Source organism: Haplochromis burtoni, unplaced genomic scaffold (assembly GCF_018398535.1).
Source record: "Haplochromis burtoni strain Fernald_Lab_line unplaced genomic scaffold, NCSU_Asbu1 Contig_9, whole genome shotgun sequence".
NCBI lineage: Eukaryota > Metazoa > Chordata > Actinopteri > Cichliformes > Cichlidae > Haplochromis > Haplochromis burtoni.
The window spans coordinates 569,368-593,598 of record NW_024582370.1 but is presented as its reverse complement, the minus strand read 5'-3'; the positions used below and the strand labels follow the sequence as shown (position 1 = coordinate 593,598).

The 24,231-nt window shown below is 40.5% G+C and overlaps 1 protein-coding gene across 2 annotated transcripts in view; it reads left to right on the top strand.

The window, feature by feature from the left end:
• The window catches only part of cacna2d3a (calcium channel, voltage-dependent, alpha 2/delta subunit 3a), a 117,152-nt gene that overhangs the window by 16,682 nt on the left and 76,239 nt on the right, over positions 1 to 24,231 (top strand). For both annotated transcript variants that reach the window (XM_005914631.3, XM_014338774.2), the window contains exons 3-4: positions 10,634 to 10,750; positions 22,799 to 22,858. In XM_005914631.3, the coding sequence (XP_005914693.1) occupies positions 10,634 to 10,750; positions 22,799 to 22,858 (177 nt within the window). The remainder of the gene's footprint in view (positions 1 to 10,633; positions 10,751 to 22,798; positions 22,859 to 24,231) is intronic.

The following is a 24,231-nucleotide window of genomic DNA, read 5'->3' as shown; positions in this document are numbered from 1 at the left end:
TGTGTGTGTGTGTGTGTGTGTGTGTGTGTGTGTGTGTGTGTGTGTGTGTGTGTGTGTGTGTGTGTGTGTGTGTGTGTGTTTTACAATCTCTGGCGAGTGTCTCTTTGCCACCAGACACAGGACTCAGACCAACATGCTTTTGAGGCAAGGAGGACAAGCGTGAAATTAATTGTTCCACTTCATCTCCGGCCAGCGCTCTTCTTTTGAGGGAACAATTTGTCGGCTGGCATACAAGGGAGAATATAAGAGGAGGGGGGCACAGCAATGGCTTGGCGTTTCCTGAGAGATCCTGTGATCCAGCAGTGATTTCCTGCTGTGGATTTCGGCTGGCGCCTCTGTCCCCTACTTAAGTATACAAAGTGTTTCACAGGGAGCAGAATGCAACATCCGTCAAGCTGCAATTGTTTCAAACAGTTTCTCAATCCCTCTCTCTTCTTCTGCCATTTCTTCAGACAGACACACTCAATAGTGCCTCAGTGACATGATGGCAACAAACAGAATTAGCCACAACTACGTGACAGCCTGAGGTCCTTCCACTTCTCTCTTTCCTCTCCTCACCTCATCTCTACTCGTGTTCTCACCTCCTGTCTCCTCCTCTTCCCTGAGCCATGTTCACTGTAATTACAAACATGGCTTTGGGGAATCTGTGGCCCTTTATGTTAAATGATGACAGTGCGAGACGTCTGTTCTGGTGAAAATATTTTAGGAGAAAACATGCTCGTACTTTCCCATTAAAGAACACACGCAACCACCTGAAAGCACAAACATGCCCAAAGTGCACTCCATCCTAAGGACAATCAATTCCCAATTGCATTTCTCTGTCCTGGGATTTAATTTAACAATTTACCAAGGTCTTCGTCCGGCAGGTTATTAAATCGCCTGCGTTTCGAAATGTCCAAAAAGCAATGCAAATGTTTCATATCAGAGTTAAAATGTTATTTTCTGAGGGATGACGTTGATATATTGGTAAATTCAGTCATACTGCAAAACACCAAAAACTCTTACATATAAAATATTTTTCAAGCATGGAGTGTATAAAGAGTTCATTATGCAGACTGTGTGTCCGCTCTTATAGACAGTATTATTTATTCTACTTTTAACCACGCAGCAATGTACTATTAAATATTAAGAGGAAAAAGGGTCCAGGCTAGTGAACGTGAACGTCAGTGCTGCATGTTTTGAAATGCTTTCAAAAATGCATTTTCCAGTAAGAAAGGAAAAGTGGTTGTTAGATCTCGAGATGCACACATTGAGTTTTGCTGACTAACAGTGAATTTGAAAACGGTTTGTTTACAAGAAAACTCCAAAAAGCCCCAAAGATTAAGTTGTACTAGCTGGTCTGGGTGGCTCTCACTAGCAAAATACACGAGAAGATTTGGGGAGTTTTTCTGCACAGCCTGAATGGAGGCTGTTACCTGTTGATTTTGACATCTACTGCTGTGTATTGAATGTTGTTACCAAGTCTTTAAGGATGACAGAATGAAAGAAACAACAGGACGAGTGTTTAAAATGATAGTAATGGTGCCCTGAGCTTCGTCTACCCTTTACTTATTTTCATGGCCTTTTTCAAACATCTACAGTTTTTTTGTTTGTTGTTTTAACCCCAGTTTTCTTCTTTTTGCTCGTTTTAGTGGTTTAGTACATTCACTAGACTGCAAATTGGACTCACTGGTCTCGTTGTCCTTCACACACACAGACACACATGCTCAAACACACGTATTCACGAGCTTCTCTGAGTCTCTTTTGTTCATCAAACCAGACTCATCCACTTGTAGTGAGACAAGCATGCAGAGGCTAACAAAACACACAAGGATGCTTTTTATGAATGAAAACAAAATCAAATAATGCGTGGCCAAATATAGACTTGTAATTCAGGGTAGTCTGCTTGCCTTTTTAACACATGCTTCCAAATTCTTCTTTCTTTTTCTCATATGAATTTTTCTAGCTTTGTTAAAAGACCATCATTATCTTGTTTAGTGTTTTGGGGCCCCGACATGAGTCATAACGTTAACATACAATCAGTAATCAGTAAAAATCACACGTTCTTGCTAAAGTTTTGTTCATATAGTCATGTCTGTCCACAGATGTTTTGAGTGTAAGCATTCACTTTGTGCACGTCTGTGTGTGTATGTGTGTAACAAAGGGGGGGCATCCAAACAGCTGTGAGATTATGAGCGAGTTGGCCAAGTTGAAGTGTGCTCTGGTGACGCGTAAAATGAGCTGGGATTTGGGGGATTGGGGTTCAGAATTACTGTGGAGTGAAGTTTTCCCCCTCATTAATCACTTCACACTTTACCACAATGAAATGGCAATCATAGATACCAACACATCCAGTATTATGTCTGCAGTCTTTAAATGATGACCTCCAAGCAGACAGAAGCATTGTTAGTGTGACAGCCGCCCTTTTTTACACATTTCATTTATCAAGTTCTCTTTGTATGTAGTTGTTTGTGTCTACATGCAGGTTTGCTCGTCTATTTTTTTAGGCTACAGTGCAGCCTTGATGTAGCAGTTGTAGCAGAGTTTAGTACTAAACCTTTAGGTACTTTGTTGTGTGTCTGTTGAAGAGAGGAAAGCCAAGCTGGGTGTGCAGAACAATGAGGTGTAACTGTGAGTGGTAGGACAACAATGAAGATTGAAAAATAGAGTAATGATTGTATGGAAAAATCTGTGTTGATTGCAAAAGGTTTGACATAACAACATTGATTTCACTATTTTATTACATGTACTCTTGGGATTGTAAATAAGGTCATTATCTTTAGTCACACATGCACTTTATTCTTTCCAGAAGCCTTGAAAACAGAAAACTTTGTGCTCAAAGCAAGTCACACCATAGTATGCAATTATCACTAGCTGATGTGCATCAATCCTAGTGGACATGAGCAGGTCCTCCAGCATTAACTTGTTGTGTTGGAACATAATGTGTTTTCAGATAACTCCAGTAATGCTGCGGGACATAGTAGCAGCCCTGTAGTTTAAAGACCTTCTTTCTGTTGACCGTGGCTCAGGGGGAATCACATCTGTAACCGGAAGGTCGCCGGTTCGATCCCTGGGCTCTCTGTCCTGGTCGTTGTGTCCTTGGGCAAGACACTTCACCCTACCGCCTACTGGTGTTGGCCAGAGAGGCCGATGGTGCGATATGGCAGCCTCGCCTCTGTCAGTCTGCCCCAGGGCAGCTGTAGCCTCCACCAGTGTGTGGATGTGAGAGTGAAAGAATAGTGGAATTGTAAAGTGCTTTGGGTGCCTTGAAAAGCGCTATATAAATGCAATCCATTATTATTATTGAAGACATTACACTGAGCAAATACTCACCAACCCTGACTCCTCAGTTGTCTTTTCAGTCATTGAACTGCTATCCTGCTTTAACTGATTTATTTCTGTTCTCCTGGGAAATGGTATTTCTGGATGTATGTCAGTTGGCTTCCTGCAATAATGATGTGATGTGAAGAGGATGGCTTCAGGCTAATTGGGCCCAGTCTGCTCTGGCCCAGCCTTACTGAACATAGTGCTGCAAACTGCCTGTGGTAAGCTGAACCCTGTTAGATTCTCACTGACCACACTAACATGATCATAAACGCTTTAGTTCAGGCCGTGGGCTCTCTGCGTCTGCCCTACACCTCGATGAAGTGTGTATTATCTGTCACTTCTGGCCATTTTCATTGTTGTGGGTTTAGTGGAGCTGTTGATGAAAGTATATGACTGTTAATGGAAAAGTATTAGGATATGTATTTTTATTTCAGAGAGGAAGAAAGGAAAAGCAGGAGATGCTCAATGTATAGGAAAAAGAAGAATCTGTAGGAGAGGCACTAAAGCGAAAGGGAGGAAATTGGCAAAGAAACTTGTCAAGCCAGTTCAGGTGTGAGCTGCCACTGACCTGTCAGCTTTAACAGCCCACCAGAGTCTGCCAGGAATCAGGATTGGCTTAAAACCTTGAATCTCTGTCCCTCAGCCATACTGCAGTTGTCAGTCAGCCAGTGGGATTATTGCACTGATTTTCATACGGTTTTGGTCGCTGTGATTTGGATTCTGAGTCATCAGCCAGTCACTTTGATTGGACACAGACTGTGTTATTTGAGGCTACAATTAATTAGCTGTGCTGTTGAGTTAGGGACTAATGTTTGCGTTAGGAAATGCAAAATGTGGCTGTTGTAATTGTCAGGTAATTGTTAGTCCTGGAAAAAAAAGTCTAAACAGACATTAAAATGATGTAATTAGGTACGCCTTCATTGCTTTGTGGAATTGCTTGCTTCCTTTATTTATGTCCTTTTTGCTTTCTTGCTCTGCCACTGTGGCAGTCAAACAGACGCTATTTTGGTTAGCTCCACTAGGACATTTCAAGAGAATTTTGAAATTTGAAACTTTCTGGCTGTAGCATGCAAATTAATTTGGCAGTGAAGGCACCGTTTCAGCAGCATTTCAAAGACTCGCAGACTATTCAGTGTGACGGTGAACAGAGTGTTGATGCTATGAAATGGAGATTAAGATGAAACACTGGCTGCTTCCCTTTATGAGCCTGATACATCCCAGAATTCTTGCTATCAGTAGCCCTGCATTGTTCATGTTCTGCTTTGCTCAGCCCATCTTAAAATCTCTCTCCTTCCTTACTAGTAATAGTAGAACCTTTTCTTTGGAACAGGAGGGTTGCCTGCTCAAGTCAGACACTCAGATCCTGAAAAAGTACCTGAATGAATTTGACCCTCTTCTAATTTTTTGTCCACTATCACTGCTACCATTAATCAGGTGGTTTTTCCAGCTGATTAATATAATATAGACTTGTGTAATCTACAGGGAGTGCAGAATTATTAGGCAAATGAGTATTTTGTCCACATCATCCTCTTCATGCATGTTGTCTTACTCCAAGCTGTATAGGCTCGAAAGCCTACTACCAATTAAGCATATTAGGTGATGTGCATCTCTGTAATGAGAAGGGGTGTGGTCTAATGACATCAACACCCTATATCAGGTGTGCATAATTATTAGGCAACGTCCTTTCCTTTGGCAAAATGGGTCAAAAGAAGGACTTGACAGGCTCAGAAAAGTCAAAAATAGTGAGATATCTTGCAGAGGGATGCAGCAGTCTCAAAATTGCAAAGCTTCTGAAGCGTGATCATCGAACAATCAAGCGTTTCATTCAAAATAGTCAACAGGGTCGCAAGAAGCGTGTGGAAAAACCAAGGCGCAAAATAACTGCCCATGAACTGAGAAAAGTCAAGCGTGCAGCTGCCAAGATGCCACTTGCCACCAGTTTGGCCATATTTCAGAGCTGCAACATCACTGGAGTGCCCAAAAGCACAAGGTGTGCAATACTCAGAGACATGGCCAAGGTAAGAAAGGCTGAAAGACGACCACCACTGAACAAGACACACAAGCTGAAACGTCAAGACTGGGCCAAGAAATATCTCAAGACTGGTTTTTCTAAGGTTTTATGGACTGATGAAATGAGAGTGAGTCTTGATGGGCCAGATGGATGGGCCCGTGGCTGGATTGGTAAAGGGCAGAGAGCTCCAGTCCGACTCAGACGCCAGCAAGGTGGAGGTGGAGTACTGGTTTGGGCTGGTATCATCAAAGATGAGCTTGTGGGGCCTTTTCGGGTTGAGGATGGAGTCAAGCTCAACTCCCAGTCCTACTGCCAGTTTCTGGAAGACACCTTCTTCAAGCAGTGGTACAGGAAGAAGTCTGCATCCTTCAAGAAAAACATGATTTTCATGCAGGACAATGCTCCATCACACGCGTCCAAGTACTCCACAGCGTGGCTGGCAAGAAAGGGTATAAAAGAAGAAAAACTAATGACATGGCCTCCTTGTTCACCTGATCTGAACCCCATTGAGAACCTGTGGTCCATCATCAAATGTGAGATTTACAAGGAGGGAAAACAGTACACCTCTCTGAACAGTGTCTGGGAGGCTGTGGTTGCTGCTGCACGCAATGTTGATGGTGAACAGATCAAAACACTGACAGAATCCATGGATGGCAGGCTTTTGAGTGTCCTTGCAAAGAAAGGTGGCTATATTGGTCGCTGATTTGTTTTTGTTTTGTTTTTGAATGTCAGAAATGTATATTTGTGAATGTGGAGATGTTATATTGGTTTCACTGGTAAAAATAAATAATTGAAATGGGTATATATTTGTTTTTTGTTAAGTTGCCTAATAATTATGCACAGTAATAGTCACCTGCACACACAGATATCCCCCTAAAATAGCTAAAACTAAAAACAAACTAAAAACTACTTCCAAAAACATTCAGCTTTGATATTAATGAGTTTTTTGGGTTCATTGAGAACATGGTTGTTGTTCAATAATAAAATTATTCCTCAAAAATACAACTTGCCTTATAATTCTGCACTCCCTGTATGTAATATAGACTTCCTCTTTGCACTCCTTGTGCCAAGTTGCTCGTAATGAGGAATGTAGGAAATTAGTGGATTTATACTTAATGTATAATCTGCACAATTTACTATGCCCTCTATTTAGTTATTTTAACCTTGTGTAGGTTATGACCAAAATCTCATATCCCGATATAAGACATCTATCGTTCGATAACGATATAAATCAGAAAAATGCAACATTTTCTGTACTTTATTATTTTTGTCCTTTCTGTCAGATGATGTAAGAGCTTGCTTAGGTGAACCATAAGTTGAACAAGTTATGGGTAGCATTTTATTTTTTGCAAAAAGTTCCAAGTGGCAGGGATAGCTCAGTAGGTAGAGTGGTTGCCCCATGATTGTAAGGTCGGGGGTTTGACTCCACTGAACAGCTACCCTGAGCAAGGTACCATCCCTACACACTGCTCCCCGGGCGCTGCACTGGTGGCTGCCCACTGCTTCACTGAGTGAATGGGTTAAATGCAGAGAAGAATTTCCCCACGGGGATCAATAAAAGTGTACTTTATTATTATTATTATTTACCTATGGTATCAACGTGAAGCTCCCACATTGCCTGCTTCTCGAGTTTTTGCCTTCACAAACTTCAGCTGGTTAGCAGGGTGCTGACAATATCCCCTCATCCTTTTATGGCTGAGGGGTAAAAGCTGCTGTTTCTGTTAGCTATATGCCACTTGATCCAGATGTAAGGGACTATTTTGCAAGAACTGGAAGATTCTGCTATTCATGGCCATCATCCAATCTCTTTTTGGCGTTCAGTAGCTAGGCCAGTGTTCCAGGTCAAAGAATAGGTGCACTGCATTGTATCTACAGTTTATACACAATAAAATAACTTGTCTTAAGTCTTGTTCTCTGAAATCACATCATCACATTTTGGCTAATTCCTCGACTTTACACCCTCGACTACAAAGAAATTCACCATTTTTGAAAGTTTTGGTATGAAACAAGTGTTGCCCTCTGTTTTGAAGTTGCAGTTTTTCAGATGATTGCTTAAATCCAAAAGCTGCTGCTTCAATGTGTGATGCTGTCTTCATTCCTCTCCTCCTACCATGATCTCTCTTTCCCTCACTATGCTTCTCTTGTGTGGTTGCTGTACAGGAGTAGCTAAAGCATGCATCTAAGCAGGTTGGCATAACATTAGAGAGGGCATGCTATTTGATATGGCGGTAATCTTCTGTTAAATCCCCCAAGAGTGAAACACAGCCGCCTGCAGCTTTGCACAGATTTCAAAAATGGCTCTTTTTTTCCTCCTTTTTCTCTGTACAGATATACACCCTAACTTAGATCAGCTCTGCATATGTGTATGTGACATGTATGGGTGTGGAATTACTGAGACTTAATGTCACTGTCCCCAGTTAAGGCGCTGGTTAAGCTAAGCATCCTAATATAGGTTTATAGCAGAATGACGTGATTTTGTGAAGTGTAGATACTGAGTGCAGTGGTGTGTTCATCAGCACTTAATGTGTGGTCGTTCAAATTTGAAGTTGGCAAACTATTACTTGGTACCTAGTCCTCCGTCGTATATTGTAACTGTTTCTGTTTGTGTAATTTTACCCGTGCTCCTCCTGGCAACAGAGACCCTCCTTCATATATAATATATATATATATATATATAATTATATATATAATATATATATATAATATATATATTTCATATATATATACGTATATATATATATATGTATATATATATATATGTGTATGTATATATATATGTGTATGTATATATATACAATACCCAGAGTAATTTTGGCTTGTGCACTTATATATGTATTTTAGCCTTTTAACTGCAAGCATATAGTGCTGTTTAGTCAAGTCTTAAGTCACCCTTCTTTATAGTTTGATTCCAAGAAGCCAGACTTTCTTGCAATTTAAAGTGGTCTTGAGAAGTTGTTCTGCAGGCTTTTTAAAGGTCTTTCAATTTCAGTATAATTATTGTACCTAACCATTTTCATTCTTTAGCTGAATCTTTGAAAAAAAGCTATAAATAATACATGAAAAAACACATGACAGGCATAAAATAGTATTTTTGCACCATGTGTGTCCTTAAAAAATTGAGTAAACTTAACAAGTGGAGGATTACTGAAGTGGCAGGCCTAAACAAACTATCCCCATCAGATGAACAGTATCTGACAGTCATGTCCTTAAGAAATAGGAAGAAATGCTGCATAAAGCTGACACAGGACCTAAGAGATCCATTTGGCCCTTCGATTGATCTATTTACTGATTCCTAAAGCCTTATCAGAAATAGTCTTAATGCAAGGATGGCTATTAAGAAATCATTGACAGGGAAGGGAAACGAGTAGAAACAGGCGGGGGCCAAATGCACAAGAACTGAAACGGCCTTGAAATGAGTGGCAAAGGTCTTATGGAGTGATGAATCCAACTTTCACATTCCTGGTTCAAATTATCATCACTATGTTCATAAGGAGGTCAGGAGAGAGTATCTACAGCCATCTCTAAAACACAGTGGGGGGTCATGGCTTGGGGCTGCATTTTAGCCAGTGATGTTGGGGATCTTATCTAAATTACCAAGATATAGAAACGCACACTGGAACACTGTCAGCTGTGGACTGGCCTCCTCAGAGCCCCAATCTCAACATTATTGAAGCAGTGTGGGATCATCATGACGGAGAACAGAACGAAAGGCAGCAAACATCTAACGAGAAGCTTTTAATGTCCTTCAAGAAGCCTGGAAAACTGACCCGAAGAAACCGACCTAAAAAAGAAATCTTGTCTAAGAGATTGATAGGTTCATCTAGCAGAAACTTATTGCTGGAACGCCAAGACAATTCTACTACAACAGCAAAAGCATCAGACACCAGGCTGAACTCTTTGGGTAGTCTCGTGCACGAGGGAGAGAACCGTGACGAGCGCCGTTCCTGCCGCTCGAACCCCGGTCGCTCTCAGTTAGCCCCCTCGTAGCACTGCTCTTTATTGTGGTTACATGAATATGCATGGCTTCATTAACATATGACGTCTTACGTAGGCATACATGTGAACAAAGAGTACCGTCTGTGTATTTGTGCAGGTGTGTGTGCGTGTGTGTGTGTGGGGGGGGTCAAGATGTGACCCCATGAACGACTCCCCTAAATCTGCTGGGCCTGGAAGTCCAGCAGTTCGTCTAAACAAAAGGCACTTAAACAGACATGGATGTGTTTACGTACCATAAAACAGTAAAAGAAGGTACGACCTCTCTCATGACCTTAGGATGAGTGTGTATGCCAGAGTGTCTTTGCAGACTGCTAAGGATCTCACATCCTATCACTACACAATCGATCATACACCTCTAAGAATATATGGTTATATATTTCTAACATGACAATCCAACAATATAAACCTAACAGAGATTTCAGGCTGTGTTGAAGAGTAAAGGTGTTCAAATAAAATGTTGACTTTAAAGTAGGGCTGTGCGATATGACCAGAATCTCATATCCCGATATTAGAATTCCATCGTCCGATAACGATATAAATCACAAAAATGCAACATTTTCTGTAAATTCTGTGAATCTCGGGCAGCTCGACTTGCGTGAAGTGTTTCCAGCTGCACGTCGTGTAGCTCGAGTCGAGTGTTTTAACCGATGCATGAAACGATGCATTTTTAGTTGTAACGGGACCATCAAAACCATGAAAAAATTTGCCGTAAACAGTTTATTTTGCGACACCACGAAACAAACGATAGTGTAAAATGAAACGATAGACGTTTTTATATCGTCATCCGATATATATCGTTATATGAACAGCCCTACTTTAAAGCTTATTAGTATTGTACAAGCTCTGTTTTTGCCTTTTATATTATATGTTCATGTATATTTGCACATTTCAATCAATCACTGTACCTAATTCCCATTTCTTAGCAAAATATAAAAAAAATGTAAGATTGCTTAAGACTTTGTGTGTTTGTACTGTACATATAAAAATATACATTCTTCTTGTTAATGCTTTCAATACTCATAATGTATCATTGGAAGACCTTAAAGCCATTACAACCTAAAAGATTGTGGGATTATCTTACTTTCCTTACCCTAGCGAAGGTTTCAGCAAAACAGTGTTAAGTATCATAGATATACATGAGTTCATATAGTGTTGCATGTTACGCATATCCCTGAATATTTTGTTCAGAATCTGCTGACAGGATTTAGTGGAATGAAAGCGTTTTTGTGTTGCGGTCACTGTAGACTCAGAACATGATTTTGTGACCCAATGTCAGAAACACAAGAACATTGCATGATTGTGTGTTTTTTTTCCTGTCAGAAATACAAGGAGTTTGAGCGGGCAGTACGGGTGGAAGAGATCGATGGTCTGCGGCTGGTTAAGAGGCTGGCAGAGAACATGGAGGAGATGTTTCACAAGAAAGCTCAGGCGATGAAGGTATGTTTCCCTACGTTAATTTTCATCCATCACACACAAACAACTTGAATAAACCCCCAAATTATCTCAACAAATAACAATGATGTCAAAACTGCAAAGAGAGAGAGACTTTTTAGCTCTATATGTTCAAGTCTTTGTGATATGATATGTGAAGGAGTGACTATCCAAGAATAGGTGAAGCAAAAGGCAGACTAGACAGACTTCAGCCCCCTGAGATACAGGCACTGAGTGCAAGTATAACCAGCCTTGCCACCTGCCCCTTCACAAGTCCTCTGACTTTAACCTCCATCTGATCTATATATGTATATGATATATATGCATTTCTTTTTTTTTTACTTTGCACACATGAAGATGTTTTTGTATTGATGGTTCTTGTGCAAAATCATGCTTTTATATCATTTGTAGTTTGACACTGTAAGCATCTATTTTTAAGTAAACTTGGCCGTATATTGTTGGTGCATTAATCCAACGTCGTTTTCATGTCTGTGGATGTTGTGTGTGTCAGTGCTGTAAGGCGCACTGCACAATGTGGCAGCGCGTCCACAGTGCGCTGCCTCTTTGGCTGGGTCTCTCGCTTCAGGTGACTGATCCTATCAGGATAACATGGTGCTGTTAACAGAAATTGGATTTTTTTCTGAGAATTTGGTCAGAGGATGCACGCCTAAAGGAAGTGAGTGAGTGAGAGGCGTGCAGATAGAATTAAGCCATTTCCACGTCTTATGTATGGTACCGTTTCCTGCTTAGGTTGCATAATGGTGCTTGTTTTGCAGCGTTATAATCACCCTTAAAATGTTCAGATTTCCATATGTGGACATAGAAAAGATTATGTATTTCCAACTGCTGTGCGTCATCTGGCATTTCAAAAATATCACTCCTACTCATATACAGCATTTGCTGGCATGAAGGCAAGCTTCTAATTGAATATTTCTACTGTCATTGAATTCTGTAATGAAAAACAAAGGAATGAATCAGTTTTCTAATAATAATGAACATTGTTTTGTATTTCAACCAAATGCCATGTGCTCCACATGAAGATTAAGCTTACATAATTGTATTTTATGACCGAGAGATTAGATGTCTGTGTGCTTCCTTGGGATTCTGTAAAATCCACGGAGACATGAGGTTCAGCCAGTTAATGGCTTCTTGAAAGTCCCTGTCTGGATGCTGGATGCCTGACAATTGTGCATCTCAGTAGGCTTTGTGGGAGTTTGTGTGTTTGTATCTGTATGAAGTAAAAGTTGTGGGGATCGATGTGAAGATCACGGGGTGCCTGGTGCGTTTTTAGACAGGGAACAAGTTGTTGAGAGGAAGAGAGGTAGAAATGTTAGAGAAAATCATTTGAAAGAAGCATTTGCGTGTGGGAAAATAAGGTGTAAATTTAACCTTTGTTAGCCACGATTTCATTTCACCTCCTTTTGGTCTTGGCCTTGTGATGAATTGTTTGTTTCAGCCATATAATGGACGCATCGATGAGTCCTTTTTTCCTTCTTCTTTCCCATCTTGCTCCATTTTCTCTTTATTACCAGAGCTCTCATCTGTCTGGCCTAGCGTGCACTCCCACAGCTGTCCTTAAGCCATCCCTCTCTCCTTTGTCTGTCTCTCCCTTCTCTGCTCCGCCTCTTCCCACGTCTCTGCTTTTTACTAAAGTATATGTGGCGCTTCAGCGATTCAATTTCCGTGCAGGTGCTCTGCCCTGTCCGTCAACGTGGTTTTATCTCCTCGTCTCCACGTCGATTTCCCCTCTTTATCGCTCACCGCCACCTGCTGAGAGACAACAGCGTCTGTTGCTGTGAAAGCGTGCACCTGTAAAAGCATGTGTATGAGCATTGATTTCATTTGGCTTTAAATGCGCCTTAGAGAGATCGTTTTTCCGGTAATTTTGTTCCTAATTTTCAAAATATTTTTTTTAATTTGGGTACTGAAATATTATTTTAAATGTAACCTAAATTACTCAACATTTTCAAAGCAGGCATCTTGGCGAGTGAAGTAGGAACCCAGCATGGCTGTCATTACTGCATGATCTTTCTTCTATGGCAGGTGAAACCTTTTACACAGTAATGTATGTAGAACTGTGTGTTCTTGAATTGCTGTTTTATGGCGTTGGTGTCTACTTTCTTTCTCCTCTCATATTTGCACTGATTTAACAAAACCTGGTGGGAGCAGTTCGTTCTTGTAGTTGCTTTGGCAGATTTAATTGCACTAATATACAACAAACAAAAAGGGCAATCAAACAGTTCTTCAATGTAGACTTTAAAGGACATTATGTACTGCATGTCTGCTTGTCTAGCTTTTGTATGTGCTGTAAATCCACAGACACTTGCGTGGCTTGCATGTTAGCCCGCCATTGTTATTTTTAATTGCTGTTACCTTCATCAGTTCCTGTGGAAGTTGGATATTATCATTGTCTCGCAGACCGCAATTCCTCTCCTATTTCTGTCGCTCCAGAAAAAAAACAATAAAACAAAAAATGCTAGTCTTCAGACTGAAAATGGTGGCAACAGCAGACGGTTAAAGAAACAGCGAACACATTGTTATCAAAGTTGAAAGGCGTGGAGCTATTGTAATGCCTCCTTTGAAGTCAAGCATGGCTGTGTTTCATGTGACAAATGCACTTCAAAGCAGAGTGGATGCCTCGCTGCTAGGGCTGTTTCTCCTGTAATGGCATTCGGTCTCTGCTCTGTACCTGCTGATATCATTTACCTGTGGCAACTCTGCCTCTGAAGTCCTCATCCTGATTACTAGTACAGAGTACAGAACGTTTGCAATGTTGTAGGCTAAAAATAAAAGGCAAACATGGGATTGTAAGTGAAATTTCTCAGCCAGTAAAACCTCCTATGATATCTAATTTTCTTATTGCTGAAATGTACTTTGAATGTTAATGTTGAAGTTAGCATTTCTCATCCTCTGCGGGAAATAATTTGATTTAAAATGTTTTTCCCAACAGGTGAGACTTAATACTCACATTTTTTTTAAAGAAATGTAACCGATTATTTAAATAAATAAGGACAATGACAACAATATATGTTATATTCTAAGATGAGTAAAATCATTCGATCATCACCTAACAGTTAATAACCAATTAATGTATATTTTATACTAACTGTATGGAAAACTGGTCATAACTGATGCTAACACTTAAACACTTTCACTTGGGGTTCACACAGATGAACCTTTCATCATATGTCTGCCTAATTATTTGCTTAGCAAATCATAATTTCCTGCTCTCTTGATGGCAAAGAAATATCTATCATCATTAGGGCTGCCACGATTAGTCGACTAGTCACGATTACGTCGACGACTAATGTCATAGTGGACGCATTGTTTGAAGCTTTGTAAGATCCCAAAAGACGCAGGAATAAGTAGCAGGATTTAAGAGTGTAATAACGGACTGAAACAGAAGATGGCAGCACTGCATGTACAAGGATGCCAGCTGCCGTTAAACCCCGAAGAAGAAGCAGCTGTGTCCGGTATCGTAGCTGTGTACAAATTCAGGAACCGCATCCTCCTGTGCCGCATTTGTAGGCCGATTACGTTACAGCGACACGACGAAGACTGTCCAAATTCGAAGACTCCGACAAATGCGCCCTTCATTTCCCCAGATTTGAAGGATGGGTCGGGTGTATACTTCGTGGCCCAACTATCCCAGAATTCATAGCGCGGCCCAGCTCAGTTTCCAACAATGGCGGCAGCTAGTTAGTTTTAATATTACTCTTATTATTCTTTCTGGGTCACAAAATAAACGTTTAACATATTTTCAGGCGAGAATGTAGCTGTGTAAACCTCAAATATCTGCTCAGTTTATCAGACACCACATATTTTCAAAAGCGCTCCGACGTTTTCGGAGACGTCTGTTACCCACTAGCTCGATAGCTAGCCGGGGGCTAGGTCACTAGCAGCCGTGAGAACACCGGACTCCCGGCAAATCGTTTTCAAACCCACCGCCGTCTTTCGCTACTCAGGTTAAACATGATATATGAGTCACTTAGATAACTTAAAATGTTATTGTTTGGCTTTTTTCAGTATTTTATTTGTTCCTGAGTAAATCGGTTTGGCTGAGATTAAAGTTATAGTTTTTACACAGCTGAATAAACGTCAAGCAGACAGCTGATTATCAGAAGTGTGAGATGCTGGAGAATATACTCTGGTGTCCTGTTATATTTTAGATAGCAAGGAGTTTATTAAACTTCACCGAAACAATCTGCACATTTCATTAAAATTTAATAAATATAAGAGCAGATGCTGCTGGTGCAATAAGCTGTACGTTTTACGTCCAATGAATGATGATCTGATTGGTCGACTAATCGCAAAAATAATCGGTGACTAGTCGACTATCAAAATAATCGTTTGTGGCGGCCCTAATCATCATATGTACTCAAAGTGCAGCTGTAGATTTTGATGATGCACCAATTTCGGGTATTTTTTTTGGATTGATTTATTTATAAAATCCAAAATTTGCCCTTACATACTCATTTTCGTGTATTGTTGTAAACGTGTTGAAAAGTGTGCTCTGGGTGATGACCTGGTCTAAGCAATAGAATATTGAAAATTACTGACAAAACTAAAACTAAATAAGTTTAAATATTTAAGTGATGATCAGCTGAATGCTACGTCACAAATGATTGTGAAATTACACCAAATGTTGATTGCCGTTAGAAGAAAAAGTCTTGCAATGCAATCTAAATATGACATGTGTCAAAACAAATTCTTGTTAGCATCAAACTCCTAATGAGCATGCTGCTGAAGCCTTCTTCCTGTTTCCTTCTTACTGTAGGATCTGTACGTTGCAATAGAAAGTGCCCTGAGGTGACTGTTGTTGTGAATTGGTACTTTATAAATAATACTGAGTTTAATTGACCTGAGTTAAAAACAGTTGAAAGTTCTACCTTTTTTTTGTTTTTACTGTTTTTTAATTATATATCGTTAGCTTCATAGCATAAGTGCCTAAGTCATTTTTTTGTGTTTTGTGTTTCAGACGGACAGGATGATGCAGCAGTGGTAGGGGAGTAAAGTTAGGCAAAAATCTCAATTTGACCAAAAAATGACTTAGGCACTTATGCTATGAAGCTAACGATATGTAGCTTAAATGATCACTACAGTTATCTGCACTTTTGCCATTGTTACGTTGTTTCATTCACTGTTGATCTTCAGTCAAGATTATTTTCAATCATGCATTTCTGTTGAGAGTGATCACTGTTAATGACGAGGCATGGCAGGCCAGTGGATGTCCTTCTCCTCCCTGTCACCAAAAAAATTATCATTAATGGATTTCATGTCTTGAACAATGAAATGAGCGTGCATACAGCGAGCATGGCTAAGGGGAATGCCAAGAAGAAAAGATGAGTCAAAAGTTTGGCCTAAGCAAGAAACTGAAACACGAAACAAAGACCAGGGTGAGGTGGTGCAGGGATCGGGTAACAGGGCTGCACTTTAGATTCCCTTTCAGTCAGCAGAACTGCTGAGCTATTGATTATTGGGACTTGATGTTTCAAAACACGCCGTGTCCCTTCATCTCTGTCATTCCCTCTATTTTTCACTTTTCCTTTTATTTTGTTTCCCTTCTGTCTCTCCATCATGCTCCAGTCGCTTGACTTATAAAAACGGAGAAGAAGTGTCACAGGGCACTTTTTCCATTTTGTTGATTTTGCAGTTCTTCCCTGGCTGGTTTGACAAAATTGCTGTCCCTAGTGCTATTGACGGGTCGTCCCAAGCCAAGCTTTCTCACCTGAGCTCAGGACTATGGCAGAAACAAGACACGAAGGACTCGCAGGCCAAGGCTTAGTTAGCATTTCCTTTTATATCCAAGACAGAGCTATGTATGTGCACGTTTTTTAACTGCACTAGCTTAGCGTACTTTATTTGTATATATCACGTGGACATATTTATAATTTTATCTATTCATGCCATTATATTAGAGAAAAATATGTAATTTAAACAGGGCTGATAAATAGATATAATTTTAGGTTCTGATCCTGATATTTAACTTTTATTGGGTAGCAACTCTGCTACTCTATGGACAGATCTCTGCAATATCTTCTAACTTCCAAAGATGGTTACAGGACAAATGGGAAGTTAAGTTGTACTCCGAAGTACAAATGTGTGTTGAAGCAACAGCACACAGGACCTTAGGGAATGCTTTTTATGTGAGTCTATTTAGAGCTGTAGTTGATGTGGTCTTGTTCTTTGTTACCTCTGGAGAGCATTCAGATTCAGGCCACTGCCCTCCCTTTTTTGGTGGAGGGAACATCCTGAGGCAAGGCTTAATGTACTGCTTTAAAAAAGTCAGAGACTTCCGTTACCAGTCAATAATGTATGTGACCACCCCATCCATCCTTCCTCTTCTTCTCTGACTGTGGCTCTTAGCATAGCTCAGCTATATATGACAGCTAACTTTCACAGCTTTAGTGTTGCATTCATAATGGATAGGCATTTGCTAAGGTCAGCGGCTTCATCCGTCAGGAAACTCGGAATACAGCAAGCACGGCGCAAGAACAACAATAAGCCAATCACGCTGACAGTTAAATGAGGGGGATCGTTTCTGAACTTTTGAAAGTGTAAACAAACTGAATCCTTTGTTAGGCAAATCATAATCACACGATGTCAGATAATGAAAGGGGGTAGATGAGTCCAAATGTCAGGAAAAAAGAGGGGGCGGATGGAGGTGGGTGGGATGGAAAGTGATGAAATTTTTGTTTAATTCAGTGGGAAGACATCACTTATTTACGTTAGAGATCTGGGAACCATTAGACAAGCAAGGTTTCGCTCAAGCTTAAAGACACTCGATCTAAATAGATCTTAATTAAAATGTAACATGTAAATCTAAGCACACTGTCAAATTACATTTAATAAAACAGATATTTTTCTTAATAGAAATGCCATCGTTTTTGGGGGGAATTTTTTCTTTTCTAGTAACTAAGAGCCCTGTCCCGTTACCATAGCAGGTCCTGTTAGCACTGTACATGTAGCTTTTTACTCTGGCAGCGGTGAAAGCGAATGTGCTCGTATAAGGGCGTGTGTTTTCAAAGAGGCAAAAGGGCTGTTGCTGCGTCAGTTTAATTATTACTGTCATCTCATACCAAGCAAAGCCTCGACAGAATGGTTTGAAAAGAAAAGTAATTTCCTCTCTTTTTAAACTGCATCATACATTTTGGCAGGACCACCTATTGACAAAAAGACATGGCAGGCTCATTTGAATTTTTGCGAGACACACACGAACGCACGCAATCAGACAGCATGCTACCTTGTGTACGCCCACAGCAACGCAACATGCACACAAAGATAAACACGCCACCTGGAGTGTTCATCCTGGTGATATGGGGGAATTGAAATTCACAGGAGTAAGGAGTATCTACTTATCTCTAATGTGTTTTTCCAATTGAGAGACTCCCTGCTACTATGCAAGTTATTTTTCCCCTAGAGCTTTTAGTCCCATCTTATTGCTTGGTAAGTTAAACTGCATTAATAATATGTCAGAACTGATTACCAGAGGTAGAAAATAAGTGTTCAAATGTTCGGTAGAGTGCAGTAGAGCGGAAATTACAACAAGCCATATATTCCTTAATGTATTCCTTGAGAAAATGTAATGCTTTGTAACACTTAAATCCAATTATTTTTGTCTGAACCAGATTAATAGGCTCAATTCTGATTGGAGTTCAGGTTACCTTATAACTCTATACATGGACACACATGCATACAGTTCATGGACTCATGACGCATATAGTACATGCATACTTGCACATATTTAAGGACTGACATTTGCAAAAGAAGCAGAATAGGTCAAGGAGCTAATACTTCAAGGTGTGAGCTGAGAAAACGATTAACACTCACACGCACGCACAAAAACAGACCATTACCCACTCACAAATGCTGACAAGTATGTTTGTATCGACAATGGCTTTTGCAAGCAGCAGCTGACATTTTGTTGGGAGTGTGAGGCTAAGTGATCAGACCTTCAGAGAATGCTATTCTATCATTCCTCTTTCATCCTCCCTTTATTTCACCGTCCTTATCTTTGTTTGTTCCTCGAGTTCTCAGCAAATGTACCTGCCTGAGGTTTTTTTGTGTTGCTTCACACACACACACACACACACACACACACACACACACACACACACACACACACACAGAAAGAAGACATCCAGGTCCTTTCTGCCTTGCTTCTCTCTCTCAGCCTCTCAGAGATCATAAAGAAGGTTGAACACATGTATACACAATCAATAGCCAACTAGAATGAAGCATAGAATGATATGCAACAGTACGCAATGGCCAGGTGTGTTGCTATGGTGAAGAAAATGATTGGTTGGACTCTAGATTACAGCGTTCACTTCCAAAAACAGTCTGCCTGCACACACAAGCGCAGCAGCACATGGCCTGGCTGAAATAAGCTGGCTGATTGCAGGAGTTTTACTGGTAAAGCCATTTGAATGGAAATGTGAAATGGAAGTCTATTACTAAAACTCATAGACATCAGGACCAGCTGTGAAAGAGAGAAATTACTTGCGATAAGAACTTACAATGTGCATCAGTAGAAAGACGTACGAGGAAGCATTGCTGTGTGTCTGTGTGTTTGTGTGTTGAATAGAGATTCCTGAGAGTCAGTCCTGCTGCTCTCGGCCTGAAAAGCCAGTTTCTAGTCCTGCTTCTTTATACTGAGAGAATTCTTCTAAAAGCTCCTCACAACACAATATTTATTTTAATGAACAAAAAACAACCCAAAAACAAGGTTACTCCAAATTGTGCTCATTTTTAAAAAATGCGCACATGCACGAGAATCTTTTTCTCTCTTAAACTGTTCCTCCAGTACTTTGTACACATCAGCAGATCTACTACACCTGTTTAAAAAGCTAGTATATGCTATCAATTGGTACTTTTTTAGTTTCTTAAGAATCTTCCTTGGTAAGGGATCAAGGCTGTAAGGGCGCAGTTATGTCTTAAATCATCATGACTAACACCAGAGGCCCTTAAAGTTTTGTCTTCAGTTCTCAGCTATCGTTAGACTACTTAGTGAGAATAACTGTTAAGACCTCTCAACAGTTAATTTCCATTTTTAACACCGATGACTGGAGCTATCTAAATGTGGACACGTTAAAAGAGTTGTTCACTGGCATTACTGGACCTAAGCCCCTGGTGTAAGAGTTGGACAGGTCAGCAACTTTAATTATACGTGATTACATTATATTAGTTTTACCCGAGTGATTCAAGTGAGTGCTGACAGAGTATAATATTACTTGGAGTTCTTGCCATGCATTTATCATGCTAATGATCTGATAACCAGCAGTTACATAAATGCTCGTTATTCTGTCTGTTAAACTGTAACAAAAGCAAAGATAAACATGAGTAACCTTTGAGTCAAATTATGAATTTGGGCTCTGCAGGGCAAACACCTTGGACTTTGAACTGCTTTAAGGCATGTCTAATTCTCAAAAGATATAATCATCAACTCACATTTTGTGGACCCAGCTAAAGACAATTCAGAGACAGTTTTATGGATCCATTCAGGCAACCGAAGGGGAGAAAAAGCAGCTGACTAAGGTTTTCTTATGGTTTAAACCATTATATCTATAAACTATCTGTTAAGTGAATTTAATGCAAGACTTGGAATTTTTTTTAGTTAATGTTTGGTGTTCTGAAAGACATTAAAATAACACAACACGCCTACTTCACTTAACAAGGTGTGGGGTTAAAATATTTGCTTGGCCTTTGGACAAAGGGTCAAAGGGGAGAGTCCATTTTTCAATTCACATTTCCACACACAACATCCCATAATGAGAAAGAGAAAAAAAGGCTTAAAAGTCTTCAAAATGTATTTTTTTTAAAAGACATGTGCATTAGTATTCACAGCCTTTGCTTAGCAATTATTTGAAGCACCTTTGGCAGCACAGCCTCAAGTCTTTTTGAGTATAAGGCTGTAAGCTTGGCACACCTGTTTTTGTGCAGTTTCTCCTGTTTTTCTTTGTAAATTGGCTCTTGCTCCATCACGTTGCATGGGCAGCATTACTGGCAGATCTCTCCAGAGATGTTTAATTGGGTTCAAGTCTGGGGATTAGCTAGGCCCAGAGTGGTCCTGAAATCACTCCATTTTTATCATGACTGCGTGCTTAGAGTCATTGTCCGGTTGGAAAATGAACCTTTGCCTAGTCGGACTTCCAGAGTGCATGATGCTGCCACCACCATGCTTCACTGTGGGGACAGCATTGGCCAAATGATGAGTGGGTAACTCATCATTTGGCCAATGCGTCATCAGACCAGGGAATTTTGTTTTTCATATTCTGAGAGTCCTTCAGGTGATGTTTACTAGAGTGGCTTCTACTGACTACTCTACGATACAGGCCAAATTGGTGGAGTAATGCAGAAATAGTTTTCCTTCTGGAAGGTTCTCCTTTCTCCACGAGCAATACTGGAGCTCTGTCAGAGTGGCCTTTAGGGTATTGGTCACTTTTTTGATTAAGGCCTTTCTACCCTGATCACTCAGATTGGCCGAGAGTCCTGGTGGTTCCAGACTTCTTGGATTGACTACAAGAAAGCCTGAGACACATGCATCCTGGAAGCCTAGAACTATACAAGATCAACAGGTTCATCAGGAATTTGATGGGGATATGGAAAAAAGCACTACAGGCCAACTTCAAGCCAACAGCACAAATCACCATCAAGTGCGGGATTTACCAAGGAGATGCTCTGTCCCTACTGCTGTTCTACATAGGCCTAAACCCTCTCAGTGAGAAGACAAGACTCACTGACAAGATACAGATACCGACTACAGAATGGAGCAATTGTCAGCCACCTCCTCTACATGCCAGGAGCGAACGAGACTTCACTGATCCACACCACTAAGTGTCAACAGAAATGACATCGGAGAAGTGTAGTTGGATGGTAACAAAGAGAGGGAAGGTAGTCAGAACAGAGGGGGTCGAACTACCAGAAGGCAACGTTGCAGACATCGAGGACAGCTACAAGTACCTGGGAATCCCCCAGGCAAATGGGAACCACTAGGAAAGCTGCAACCACCAAATACTGCAGAGAATAAGGCAACTCCTGAGAAGTCAGCTGAATGGGAAGAACAAGATCCAGGCAATCAACACCTACGCCTTGCTGGCAATCAGATACCCACTGCTATAATAAGCTGGTCAAAGGAGGAGACAGAAGAAAAAGAAAGCTTCTGACCATCCATGGAGAGTTTTACCCCAAATCCACCATCTTGAGACTGTATGATCAGAAAGAAGGAAGCCAAGGACTGTGAGTGTCAGAACCACCGTCCAGGATGAGACAAAGTGGATAAACTGTCTTAAGTTAAATGTTTTGACTTTGTAAGCTCTGAGCACAAATGGACAAATTGGATAATGCAAAAATGACAATTTTATGCATTTAACAATTTTATGCTACCACAAAAACAAAAGAAAGAATGAACATTTCTGTAGTGACTCTACATTCAGTAGTGCTGAAACTGTTAATTAGATAGAAGGGGGCCTCTTACTTTTTCGGTTTAATATGATAAACTCCATCTCTTAAAATTGTTAATTTTCCATGATTGTCTTTCATTTGCAAACAGTAGCATCAGCTTGTCTGCTTCTGAAGGATGATTATTCTCATTAGATAGGGTGAAAGAAGGCACAGATATACCCTCACCCACATAGAGGCACGCACAGCAGACGGTAACAGCAAGAGGGCGATAATGGAGTGTATGTGTGTGTTCGTGTGTCATCACATGTTGTTGTTGTTGTGGAGTTTATGAGCGAAAAAGTGCATGTGTAAAACAGCATGAACTGATGAAGGAGTTTGTTGTCATAGTGTCCAAAGAACCTAAGGCGGTCATTACTTCTACCGCTGAACCATTAAGGAAAATAGGCTCTTTTCACGAGATCGCCAAATGTCTGTCTTCTATCTGTGTGTGTGTATTTGTGCGTTTCCTGAGGGGTTTTAGTGTAGCCTAAGTGCTAAGGGTGCTTTTAAAGCTGGTCGTAAAGCTTTTTTCTCCGCCTATTATTTTTGACCCACTAATCAATTCACTTCTTTACTCAAGCGTTTCTATTTCTCTTATCTTCTCTACTCCTGTAGAGGCTGGTAGAGGCAGCAGAGGAAGCTCACCTTCAACATGAAGAGGATCCAAACCTACAGGTGTGTATTCTTGGACACTACTGACAATTCAACCAGCTAAATAATTCTGTCATTAATGATGAAAAAGAAAAAGTATCAATTTGCATCATGTTTTATAAATAAGTGTTTACATTTGTTTTTTAGGTTTGCAATTTTTGTCTGCTGTTATTATAGAGAAATAATAATACTTTTGGTACTAATATTAATAATAGTAACAAACCTTATTTCTCGCCTCTGTCAGTGCGCCCCAGGGTGGCTGTGGCTACAATGTAGCTGCCATCACCAGTGTGTGAATGTGTGGATGACTGGATATGTAAAACGCTTTGGGGTCCTTAGGGACTAGTAAAGCGCTATATAAATACAGGCCATTTACCATTCTACTCACAGCTTTGTGAATTGTGTAGTTAATGTCATCTAAAGAACAAAATATGATTACTATTTTTGTAGAGTTACAATTTATCTACATATTTTGTAAAATTAAAATCTATGCATTGTTTTAATACAACTTACAGCCTTTATCCCAACTATAATCCACATTATTATTCAACATCTTATTTAGCATCTTTTGAAGGGGGTCCTGAGTCTTCTGGGCCCTCCAGTATATACCCAGATCACTTCACCTAAAAGGCATCCTGGTCAGATGCCCAAACCACTTCAACAGGCTCCTTTTAAAGTTAAGGAGTAGCAGTTTTACTCTGAGCCCCTCCTAAATGACCAAAGCGCACATACCCTTTAGGGGATCCCCATTTCTGCCACTCCCTTCCATAATCTTTATTCTTGCGGTCACTACCAAGATCTTGTGACAACGAGGGATGGTAGGAATAGAGATTAATCTTGATCAATCTTGATTCACTTTCATGAACAGCTCTATTCACCACAACAGACTAGTGTAGCATCCACGTCCCTGTCAAGCCTCTCAATCTTCTGCTTCACTCTTCCTTCATTTGTGAGCAGTAACTGAGATACATAACCGCTTCCACCTGGGGAAACAGCTCGTTCTGAAACCAGAGTAGGAGTGGGCACTGCACCCTTTTAATGCCTGGCCTCAGATTTGCTAATTCGAATCCAAACCACTTCACACTTGGCTGCAAACAGCCCCAGTATAAGCTGGAGGTCATGGCTTGATGAAACCAACAGAATCACATTGCCTGCGAAAAAACAGAGACAAAATTCAAAGACCATCAAATCCTCCCCCCTCCATGCTCTGCCCTCGGCTGCACTTAGAAAAACTATCCATAGAAATTACGAACAGAATCTGTGACAAACAGCAGCCCCTGTGGAGACCAACAACCACTGCACTGCAGGGAGTTATTGTACACAATTTGCCTCATGCTTTTCCAAGGCATGCTGGGACGTGAAAGGAGCAAGCAAAGGTAACACCTCTTCCACCCGAC